The 12,658-nt window shown below is 36.4% G+C and overlaps 1 protein-coding gene across 6 annotated transcripts in view; it reads right to left on the bottom strand.

Annotated features, from left to right (window-relative positions):
- The window catches only part of PIGN (phosphatidylinositol glycan anchor biosynthesis class N), a 225,864-nt gene that overhangs the window by 81,989 nt on the left and 131,217 nt on the right, over nucleotides 1-12,658 (bottom strand). For all 6 annotated transcript variants that reach the window (XM_027868736.1, XM_027868738.1, XM_027868740.1 and 3 more), the window contains 2 exons: nucleotides 7,191-7,269; nucleotides 1,587-1,769 (listed from right to left, as the gene is read on the bottom strand). In XM_027868736.1, coding sequence (XP_027724537.1) covers nucleotides 1,587-1,769; nucleotides 7,191-7,269 — 262 coding nt within the window. The remainder of the gene's footprint in view (nucleotides 1-1,586; nucleotides 1,770-7,190; nucleotides 7,270-12,658) is intronic.

Raw genomic sequence — 12,658 nt, 5'->3', positions numbered from 1 at the left:
AGCCTACACATAAATTCCAGTGGTAATTTTTCTAGTTTTATGTTCTGTTTTCCTGTTATTGGAAGGGAATTTCTTAGTTTTTGCTTGTGACATATGGGATTTTTATAAAAGAATTTTCAATTATTCTTCCAAAATAGCTAGGTTTGAAAGATTTTCTAATCAACTGGGTTCTTCTCACAGTACAATCCAAGCATTTGTTTTGGTTTAATTAGGATAACTGTTTTTGCCTTTATGTACTTTGAACTTTACTTGTCATCTGCTGGCCCAGTCACCAATATAGCTTCAGCCTTCACTTCTAATTTTAACACCTGTAGAACTGGAGATAGTTTCTTAGGCTTGTCTAAACACTTTATTTAGGAATACTTAGCATATCTTAATTTAGCTCAGCAAGTCTTTTTGGAACATCCTCTACACTAAAGTCATTGGGTTCGGACCAAGAGGGAATACAAGGATGAGTAAGACGTAACCCTGTTCTTGAGGGCCTCACCAACTCATTGAAAGGATAAAGCAAGTACATGAATATATATAATTCTAGTGAGTACATAAGTACTGTATACATCAGTATAGAAAAATAACCAAAAGAGAGATCTCATTCATTTCTAGGGATTAGGAAAGGCTTCATGGAGGGGGTGACATTTGAGATGGGCCTTGAAGAGTAGATAGGATACAGATGGGCAAAAATTGTGAAGGCATTCCAAACAGATAGAGAAAAGGTATGGAGGCAGCAAAGTATGTTCATAAAAAGCAGGTAGTTCATTTTAGAAGACACGTAAGGAATCTGTAGTAGAACTGTTTGAGGTTAGGTTAAAAAGAATCAGTCGAGGCCAGTTTGTGACAGGTTCTGAATTACAGACTAAGAAGGTCAGACTGAATTTGCTTGGTTGTTGGGAGTCAGTGCAGGTTTTTAAGTCAGAAGAATGACAAGATTAGAATTCTATTTTTAGAAGATTATTCAAGTAGAAGAGAACAGTTTACACAGTGACCACAGTAATGTAATGGAAAATAACAATGAAAGACTTTAGAACACTGATCGATGCAGTGACTAATTGTGACTTCAGAGACATGACAGGGAAACATCTCCAGCTTCTCGGCAGAGAAGTGGCAGACAATAGGTATGGAATGAGGCATACAATTTTACATATAGCCAATGTGTTCATTAGTTCTGCTTGACTGTACTTATTTATTAAAAGGGAGAGTTTTTTTTTTTGTGAGAGGAGAGTGGAATCACTGGGAAGTATCAGTGGTATAAAAAAGGAAAAGCATCAACAGAACATTAAAAAAAGATTATTCAGGCAGCAGTGTGTAGGATGTGGTAGTATATTACTCGGCAGGTAAGACATTTGAGCTAAAATTGTTTTATAAATGTTATTCTTTACCAACACCCTCATGTTGTAGAACAATTATCAATTCAAATTTCTAGACTGGGAAGTAGTGCTATGGATAAATTTCAGAGTAGAGGATGAAGATGAAATTAGCACCTACTGCAGTGACTTGGGCACAGGAAATAGAAAATAAACATCCATTGATTTGATTGAATTTCAGTCCTCCTTATATGACACTAATGCTTTTACAGGCTTCTAACCTACCTTTCCACCTTTAACAACACTTCTTGTCAGACTAGAATGAGACTTGATAATCATTATAGTAGCAAAAGATATCCATCCAATAAAACCTATAACAACACTGATGCCCAAAAAGAATCTGTTGTAAGTGTGGTAATATGACAAGCCTTCCAGTGCAAGGTGAATCAGCTTCTTGCAAAGAGAAATCTAGGGAAAAAGAAAAACAAATAGCATGTGACATGGATAGAATTAAAACAAATATAATTTATATTCTAATACTTCATTGGATCCGAGACTAGATGTACATAGATTTGCCAACAACAGCAAACACAACTTACCTATATCTTTCCATTCTTGTCCAAATCTTGTCCAAATCATTCTCCACAAATTTCCCCTGGGATGTCCATCCAATGTGCTAAGGGCTTTCCTTCCATTCTTCTGACACTGAAGGGGCACCACTGCAGCACATGGGCTGTCTACTGATTATCCCTCACTCTCCCTATATGACCAGCCCGTCTTTTTTTCTTCCAGTCATACATTTCTCTGACAGCATACTTCAACCCATTTCTCCTATGTAATATGTAATTCCTCGTTTGTAATACATTTCACCTTGCTTGTACCAACCAGGAACCTCTCCATTGCACCCCCCCCTTTTTTTTTTGTGAGGCAGCTGGGGTTAAGTGACTTGCCCAGAGTCACACAGCTAGTAAGTATCAAGTGATCAAGTGTCTGAGGCTAGATTTGAACTCAGGTCTTCCTGACTCCAGAGCTGGTGTTCTATCTACTGCGCCCACCTAGCTGCCCCTACATTGCCCTTTAAAGAGAAGTAAAAGATTTCCCATTTATGCACTGGTGGTATTTAATGAATTTAATGTCATTCTCTACTGTAGTGTTTCTTAAATCTATGGGTTGTGACCCACAGTTTAAGAAGCACTGAAGGGGTTGTGAGTGGAAAAAGTTTAAGAAATCCTGCTCTATGGTATGCTTCTCAATGCAGCTACCACTGTCGAACACAAGCATGGAGTGGGTATTCCATGTGAATAATTTGGACACTTAAATCCAATATGCAATGGTACTTACTGAGGGAATTAATTGGGGATCTTTGGGCTACTTCTGGACTTGGGAGACAAGACAATTAAGCAACCCTTGCCTACTGGTAGATTCATTGACCAACATATAGTACTGGGACCCATTTGGGATTCATATGGGAGGTGGAATTTCAGATAAATTGTGTGGATAAGATATTTTTCAGGTACCAAGTTGAGAACATAAGAATTTTTTAGATGGAAAGGGGTCTGGATAAACCACTCATAAAATAACATTCTGGGAAATGAAGGCACTAAAGGGAGCAGTGTTAGACATGGCAAATTGGTAAATATAATGGGAATAGGCTGAGAAGAATGCCAAGATAACATATGGGAGTCATTTATCATGACCACACAAAGATTAGGGATAATTGGCATGGTGATAGGTGAAAGGCAGATTAGTTTGCAATGGAGGGATTCTATCTATGCCTAAAGAACAATACCTTAGACCTAAGGAAGTAAGGAATAGATCAATATTAGACAGAGGCTGATGGCCAACTAGACATTTCTTAAAACCATCCTTTAGATGATTACATGGGTTTAAATGGTCTGGCCATTCCCAAGCTGAAGAAATGTTTTGTACAGCCTATGAACTATTTTGGTGACCAGCTTACTGAGGGTCTATGAGGACTGATATTTTGCTATTTGGAGTTTGCCAGAAATGGTCTTAAATTCCAAGATTTTTTAAGATCGTTGGGCAAGTGTGAGAAGGGGTAGCCTTAGGTCTAGTCCCAAGTGAACAATGCTATTCTCACTGGTACTAGTGAATTTTTGTGCATGGTAGATTAAGATGACCCAGATAGGGGAAGAAGATAGAATTATTACTCTATGATTCATGGTGAATTCTTCCATTGATGGGTGTTTCTGGAGAATCATCCAGTTAAACAAGGGACTGGATTTCATTTTAAGTGTATTAAAATAATATTTGGAGATACTAGAAGTGGTCCATTGAGGTGGAAAGTACAGGCAACAAGTTTCTTTCCCAAAATATTGAGGAATGAATGGAAGACGGTAATTCATTTTTCCAAATGAACAAGCATTTATTTTTTTTTCCCTCCTCCTTTCACCCTCTCCCCCCAAAAGAAAAAAAAATGACAAAAATGCCGTGTTACAAAATGCAGACAGGCAAAACAAATCTCTACATTGAACCTGTCCAAAAATATGTCTCTTGAAGTGAGTTGCCAAGGACACCAAAGTACTAACAGAGTGGAACAATATAGTCGGTCATTAGGAGAATACATTTTGAACCAGAACAGAGCCTTTGAATAGAGAACTGGGCAAAAGTAGTACAGGACCACACCTGTTTGATTCCCTTATGTACCATTAAAATATTTGATTTCCTCTTTTTTTTCTGGGGGGGGGGAGGCAATTGGGGTTAAGTGCCTTGACCAGAGTCACACAGCCAGTAGGTGTCCAAAGCAAAATTTGAACTCAGGTCCTCTTGACTCCAGGGCTATGGAGTGCCACCTAGCTGCCCCAATTAAAATATTTGAAATAAGAATGAATGATATAGCATAGATTGGGATATGTGCTCTTTCTTAAGCCGAAAAGGGATGATGTCTCTGTGATTGTGTGTAAGTGCTAGGGATAGGGGCTTATAGTGTGTAAGGGACTGATGGGGCATTGGAGAAGGGGAAAAAGGGGAACTTAGTATATGTGTTGTAGCTGAAAAGGGAACCTCTACATTCCATGGGAAAGCTAGATGTTTTACTCCTTTTAGCCAGTCTCATTAATAAAAGCTCAAGTACTGGGGCATACAGATTGAAACTAGTGAAGAAATCAACATACCCAGCTGAGAGAAGCTGTCTTTGACTCATTCCCCAATTGGGCTTTTATTTTACGAAACAAGGACAAGTGAGTTGGGAATTGTATGCTAGTGTCACTCCTTCCTTCCTTGTGGTTAGGATGCATGTCAGGAAGAACATCTCATCCTGAGGTTTGTGTTAATTGTAAGAGAGGTTCCTAGAGTTCTGAGTGCTAGGGCATCACAGAGAGCCCCATGATAGAATACTGAAAGAGCCTACAGCTTACCTAAAGACTACTACTCTTCATTTCACTGATACCTTAACCTATTATACTACCAATTAGATGTGGGAATGATATGAAGATCAAGGGCTTAAATTGGCTGGAAGGTTCTTTCCCTACTGTCCAGGAAAGAACCACAGTCTGAGAAATAAAGGCTGATCATTCACCTGGTGGATTAAGGAAAGCTGTGATGACTTGACTTTCCTTCCCTTCCTACTCTTGTTTGGCTTAAGATGTAACAATAGTCTAAGGATTTTTTACTGGTTATCTGGGATTATTGTGGAGTGGAGAAGAAAGGAAAGAAAGAAGGGATAAGTATAGCCAAAAGAATTATAGCTATTGTTGGAGGGAAAAGGGAAATTGATTTGGAGAAAGAAGAGGGCAAAGTATAAGATCACTGAAATTGAATGAAAGCATTAAATGTGAGGGAGTATTGGGGATCAGATGTGGACCTTTTATCCCAATGGGATTTAGTAACTGGGATAAGATTAGGACTACTTTTGCAAATGTGTTGGACTTTAAGGTTGAGACAAAGGGTGGGGAGAATAGAAAGGAAGAAGAGATGAGAAGATCTTTGTCCAGGTAAGTCTTTAAAGTGATATGTCACTGTAAAGATGGACAAAGTTGAGCAAGCCTTGAAGGGCATGCTGATCTATTTCCTCAGGGGATCACACCATGAGCAGCAAATAAAGCTGTGTCAAATGCTTACATCATCAAGGATCTAAGTGATTCTGCAATCTGAAGGGAATGAACATTAATAATCCAGCAATCAACAAGCATTTATGAAGTGCTTCCTGTGAACCAAGTACTGTGCCTAGGGATATAAAAAAGCAGAAAAAAAGTCCTTGCTCCCTCCTCCTACATTCTGACAGCGGAAACATATGTTTATGCTTATAATATAATATAAATAATGTGCATATGTTTATACAGAGGATGGAAAAAAGGTTGCCTTAAAGGTCAAGGCTGGGAGCAGCTGAGGACCAGGAAGTCTCCTGCAGAATGTGTCACTAGAGCTGAATCTTGGCATAAACTAGAGATTCTAAGAGTGGGAGTGAAAGGGCGATCATTCTAAACACTGAGGACAGGCAGTACAAAGGCATGGAGACAAAAAAGGGAGCACCGTGTGTGAGGAGCAGCAGGTAGCCGGTAGGGTTAAGTCGTAGCGTGTGTGGAGGGCAATAGTCTGTAAGAAGCCCAGAAAGACAGAAATAGGCCAGAATGTAAAAAGCTTTAAATTTGGTCCTAGAGGTAATAAGGAACCACTGGAGATTAATGAATAAGCAATGACATGGTCCAAGCTGAGCATTTGGAAGATCACTCTGAGAGCTATGTGGAGGATGGACTGGACAGGGAAGAGATATGAGGTGGGGAGAGCAATTAGGAGCTATTGCAATTGCCCAGGTGAGAGGTGATGAGGGCCTGAACTAGGTTGGTGGTTGTGTGAGTAGAGAGTTGGGAATGAATACAAGAGATGTTATGAAATAGACATGGCAAGATTTGGTAACTTAATGTATATGGGAGGTAAATGAGAGTGAGGGATTGAGTATGACAGTGAGGTTGCAAGCTTACGTAAGTGATGATGTCATCAACAGTAATGAGGAAGTTCAAAGACTGGTGAATTTTGGGAGGAAGGTAATAAGATAATGAAGGTAATAAATGGTGATGTAGAACTAGAACTCAGGAAAGAAATCTGCATAGAGATGATAACTGAACCAAAGAAGTGGGCCAAGGATAGAGCCGCAAGGTAAACCCACAGTTAATGGGGGTGACATAGAGTAGCATTAACTTTTATAATATTCTGAAATTAACATTTGCTAACTTGAAAACAGAGCCATTTCTGGAAGGTACAGAAAAACAATGAAGGCACTCTCATTTCCATCCCAAAATATATAGAATGATGATACATAGATAACTTTAGTCTCTTTTGACGAAAGTGTAAAGATTATTTTGTCTTACAAAATATTAATAAATTTTTAAAAACTACAAAACAAAATATCTCATTTTAAAAAAATATTCAGAAATACAAAGTAGGTGTCTAGTTTTGAGAGGGAAATGGGATTGTTTCCTACTTTTGAAGCTCAAGAATCTTAAGGAAAAGAAAAATCCAAGAAAATAGGAGAAATGAAACATGGCTCTGCCATGAATCTGTCTTTGACCTGTGACATTGAACAGACAGTCCCAAGCAGTCTTGGTTGCCTTCCAAAAGGATTTTACTAAGTTGGTTCTTCTTTTTCTTTTTTAACTCATGTATTGTCCTATAGAAATGATGTTACACTAGAGAATCAGGTTCCAGTGCTAATCCATAAAAATCTTATAGTACAACATAGTTGGGATATAAAGAAGGAACTACACACAGATGTAATATTTGTTTGCTCCCATGTGAGAAAGGAATATGGTGGTTCATGGAACATACTTCTCTCTTTCTAGGGTTCAAATGAGTTCCCTGCTCTGCTCTCCAGGAGTAGTAATGGCCACATATACAGGACTTTCAAAAACAGAGGAGTATATATACACTTACCACATCCTGATACTTCTTCTGTTTCAGGTAGGATCTTGCTTTTCCTAAAATCTCAAGCTGTTTGGAATCAGAAAGTAACCTACAAAAAACACAATACACTTGTTAAAGGGTGCAGCATCTAATAACTTTATATATTGAGGTAGAGATTATCAGATGAGTTTGGAGTAGAAGAGTAACACCAGGAAGAAGAGGTTCAAGTCATTTTGTTGAAAAAGATCTCAGAGGTTATCTAGTCCAAATTCTTCCTGAAACATAAATCTACTCTATAGTATCCATAAACTGTCAGTAACTTTTGCCTGAGAACCTCCTATGACAGAGGCTTTACTAGCCCATGAGGTAGCCCATTTCACTTCTCAATGGCTCTAATTGTTGGGGAAGATTTTCCTTAAACTGATCCTCTCAGCAATTTCTATTTGTGTATTCTTGAGTCAACGAGAAAAAAAACCTACTACTTTCTCTATTTGCTAACATTTCAAAATCAAAAGATTGCTATCATGCTGGCCCCACCCTCCAATAATTTTCTTCCTTCAGCCAAGCTTCACATAGAAAGGTTTCAACTTTCTTCACAATCCTCTTGGTAGCTTTTAAAGTTTCTCAATGGCTTCCTTAAAATGCTTATTTCCCTCCCCCCCAAAACTAGGATGGTGCCTTAAATACAATAGGTATGCCTTATAAATATCTGTTGAATAAGTGACTATACAATGTCTGAGCATCCTTCAGATAGGGTTTTTGGATTTGCAAGGATATCAAAGGGGGATTTCAAAGGGGGATTTCAAAGGGGAAAAAACTGTGGAAACTGAATGTAGGAACCAAGGCCTGAAAGGTCAGCTGAGGTCATATTAGGGAGGTACGTGAATGTCAGGACAAGGAGTTTGGATTTTACTTAGTGTGTAATGGGAAATCACTGAAGGTACTGATTTGGTGTTCAGAGCTGTGCATCAGAAAGATCAATTACCCAGTGGGATATAGAATAGACTAGGATCATTTTATTCCCTTCTTATTATTGTAAGAGATATCCATGAAAGTTTGGGGGATTTTATGTGTGAGTGAGAATATATAAAATTTATCTTATTAATCATATGACTCATGAATATAATAACTTTTGAAGCTCCCAAATGTGAGAATTCTACACACACCTTAATCAGAAAGCCTTGTTTTTATTTAAAGATAATTTAAACATGAATTCACTATCTTAATAGAATATTAATTCTATTAGTAATAGTTCATTAAAAAAAAGTAATTCCTTCACAATATTGTAAGCATATCCCTTTACTGCTAAGGAGGTTGTCTGCTTAGTTTTTCCTTGCTTTCATGTCAAAAAGCAAATAGAGATGCAGAGAACTTGGAATGGATTCAAAAAAGTGGCAAAAAGGATTAAAGAGAAGAAAATTACCTTTTCCTTGAGAGAAGGTTAAAGATCTTAAATAATTTAGCTTGGAAAAGAAAGGCCTTGGTGAGAGGAAAATAACTGTCTCCACATGCATTAAGAATTATTATACAGAGGAAATTGATTCTGATTAGCTAATCTCTACCTACCCTAAGGAGAGTAAATGGCCTTAAACCATAGTATAAGGAACTGGGCTCAGATGTAAGAAAGAATTTCCTTACAGTGAAAGAAGTTTAGATTCTGGAATCTACTTTTTTGTAATAACTGTTGAATCGAATTGGAAATACTCAAAGGAAGCACAGGTTCATCTGTTCCCAGATTGTAAAACAGCAATATTCAAAGTCCCTTCTAGTCATGTAAGTCTATAAATCCTGGATTTCCTGTAACAATACTTCTAGATAATTTTAAGAGATTTCATGAGTATAAATCATTAGGGGGAAAATAGAGGATAAAATCTGAATGGAAAATTTTATTTGTAAATGGAAAAAATTTAAGAGAATACTATAAAATTATGATCACTTGAATATTAGTGTTACTCATTCAACAGTCACATGTGATGCATTAGAAAGGACCAAATTGTGTAGGATGGCAAGAGAATGAACAACTGAAAGAAGGCTCTGGTGGGGAGAAAAACTGCTTCTAACCAGTGTACACTTGATTATTCATGCAGCTTTTCAATATATCTTGCCAAGTAACCTTGAGTTGATGAAAAAGATACAAAGAAAAGATAAGGGCAAGATAAAAGCATAGAAATACATAGGGATATGATCGTATTGATAAAAAATAAGTAGAAATGTGGACCAATGGTTAGACTAATCAATAAATGGAGGAAGACAAAGGGGGAGGGCGGGATATGATGGTAATTTATTGAGAAAAGACCTCCAAAATATCAACAAGTATTCAAAAATTCAAGGACTTTCTAAAAACCAACATGAAAAACTGAAAGTATTCCAGGGAATACTGCTGTCCAATAGAAATGTTTAAAAAGAAAACAATGTGGGATATGAAAGAAAATGCTTGAATCCCCCCAAAAAAGCACAAACAGTATAAAAATGAACAAGGAGGAAAAAATGCAACTTCATGCCCTGGCTAGAGGAAAATAAGTTACTTTATACTTGTGTTACTTCACACTTGTGTATGTGTTAATTATGAATCCTGATATTTATACTCATATCTGTTGAGTGACTTAAGTGTTCAATCTAGGATGGATTTACGGAGCTATTACAATATATGACTTGCTTAGCTCTCGTTAATAACTCTATATCCAGAAATGGAAGAACTTCTGAAAAGAACAAGACACATTGACTTAACATTGAACCTCTATGCAGAATGGCTTGGTAGTGAAATGATTAGATCAACTGTAACAAATTTAGTGAACCTTTTCACCGGAGATTAAGCATAAACCAGGAAGAGCTCTTCATTATCCACATATTACAATATCCATGTAAGCACTTATGTTTTGCTTTAAAATAATTTAAAACCTGATAGCAATCTTTAAACTTCTACTTTTTTAAGGAATGCATAAAGTTGCAGATGATAATACAGTGAGTATTTTTTATTACTCATGCAGCATTTTAAAGAATGCAGAGTAGAACTGTACAACTGTATAATTAAGCATTGGAAGAGTAATGGGCAATGTGACTATTACTTTGTAAGAGCAATACTATTCAACTATAAATTAAAAACAAACAAAAAACAGGATTAGCATCCTATTATAGAAAGTATTCTAGATTTGGAGTCAAAAGGTTTGAGTTCAAATCCATGTTATGCTATTTACTGTTCCTGTAATTATGGGCAGTCACTTTACCCCTCTAAGCATCAGCTTCCTCAATTCTGAAATGAAGAGACTGGATTAGAGGAAGGATTCTTGACCTTTTTGTTTCATGGACCCCTTTGGCAGCCCAGTGAAGCCCATGAACTCCTTTTCAGATGAATGTTTTCAAATGCATAAAATACATGGGTATTATAAAGGAAGTAAATGTTGGTGAAAATAAAGATGTACTTTTTTTTCCCATCCAATTTCATGGACCCCCCGATATACCTCAAGCTAAGAAACTGAATTAGAGGATTCTAATGTCCTTTTCAGCTCTTACAAGAAAGACAGAGTATTGTTAAAATATACATACATACATACATACATATACACACATACATAAATATGTGTGTGTATATATGTACATATACATATATATGAGAAAGATGCTTCTGAGTGAGGCTGAATTTCTTTCTTTGTGGATAGTGGCAATCATTAGAAATTTTTTCCTTATATTGTAGTGAAATTTCTCTCCCTTTAACTTCTATTCAGTGCTCCAAGATCCTAGTTATTTATCTTTGCTGTGGTCCTTAGCAGAAAGTAGTAAACATAACTTAAGTGATCTTCCAAAGTTTCTTCCATCCGTACATTTCCATGAGCCAGCCGAGAGCTATTCTTTAAAACGGAAATTTATCATCATTTCCATGAGCCTTAGAATTTTCTTTAAAATGGAAATTTGACATAATTTCCAGAGTTTCAAGAAGATAAATAAATTACTTCATCGCATGAACATAATTATAAATGAGCTAATTACAAAAATGCTTATAATTGATCCCTTAAGAGATGTTAAATTTAAATGTACCTGACAAAATTAGTGTTTCTACTTCACTCTTTATGCCTGAGGAATGCTCTGATTAAATGAAGTTACTCGATCTGTTTCAAAGGAACATTCTGACCCTAGGGGTCAGCAAACTACAACTTGTATAGTGTGTTTTTATACAGTCCTTCCAGTTAAGAATGGTTTTTACATTTTAAAATAAGGTTTTATGGTATTTAAAAAATTTAAACCTTTCTCAGAGCTGGATTTAGCCCTCTGGTTGTAGCTTGCAGAACCCTGGCCAGTCTGTGATTAACTGCTTTGATAGTTAAGTTTGACTTATATAGCACCTTGCAGTGAAACCTTCAGACAAAAACTTAAAAATAGAAGATGATTACATCTGTATTAATTAGGTACTGTGGCATAGGGAACAGAGAACTGGGCTTGAAACTGGAAAGACATGGGTAAATCACTTAACCTTTCAGTGCCCCAGGCAACCCTCTAAGATCACAAGTTGCAGAGATGGTACCAACCTACACTGGTAGAACTCGTGAGTTTCCTCTCCTTATGAAATCATAGGTCTAGTCCCTATCTCTACAATTAAATAAAATTTACCATCTTGTTATGATTAATACATATGTGTGTATAATATAGTTATGTTATTTCACAAACTAATTTTTTCAGAATGTAGCTATGAACCAAATGCTGAATGATAAGGCACCAAGGATTGTTAATAATTAAATTCTTAAAGTAACTTAAAATATATTATATTAGCAAAGATGGTATGTAAACAACATATAAAGTGACTCAGAGCTAGGCAATGGCTCCTTTTGCATCACTGTAATTCTTAAACATGAAACAAAAGTAATTAATTATACAACACAAAGAATCATTGAATCTCAGATTTGAGAGGCACTATGTCTGAAGCAAGAATCCCCTTCACAATATTCTCTAAAATGGCCAAAGAATTGCAACGATAGGAAATTTCCTACTTTACAAAATACCTTACAATTTCCTACCTTACAAAATATACCATTCCATTTTTGGACAGCTCTAATTGTTAGGAAGCTTTTCCTTATAGAAATAAAATCTCTCTCTCTTTCATCTCTACTCACTGATCCTAGTTCTGTTCATTAAATCAAACCAAATCAATCTAAAATATCTTCTACATTGGACATGTTGACTTATCTCAAAAGGTTTCTTTACATGGGTCAGACATTTTAACTTTTTGCCAACTTCCTTTCTTCATATGCTTTCACATATTTCTTGCTACAGTTGAGTATTTCTGTAAACAGGAAATCTCTAGTTGCAATATGCTCCAAAATTCATTTGTAAATGACTTCATTGGGACTTGGAACACATTTTCTCATAGGAACAATGTTATAAATGATGGCTAGGTTCCCAGGTTATCCCAAAAAAAGTCTATTTAACACACAGCATAACAGAAATAGGATACTTTTATGAAAAAAGAAAAATAGAAAATAATATTCTATCAAAAACTGTTTCTATTG

This window comes from Vombatus ursinus, unplaced genomic scaffold, assembly GCF_900497805.2.
Source record: "Vombatus ursinus unplaced genomic scaffold, bare-nosed wombat genome assembly UNPS02014791.1, whole genome shotgun sequence".
Classification (NCBI taxonomy): Eukaryota; Metazoa; Chordata; class Mammalia; order Diprotodontia; family Vombatidae; genus Vombatus; species Vombatus ursinus.
Note: the sequence above shows the minus strand (reverse complement) of the source record. Positions and strands in the feature narration are given on the sequence as shown.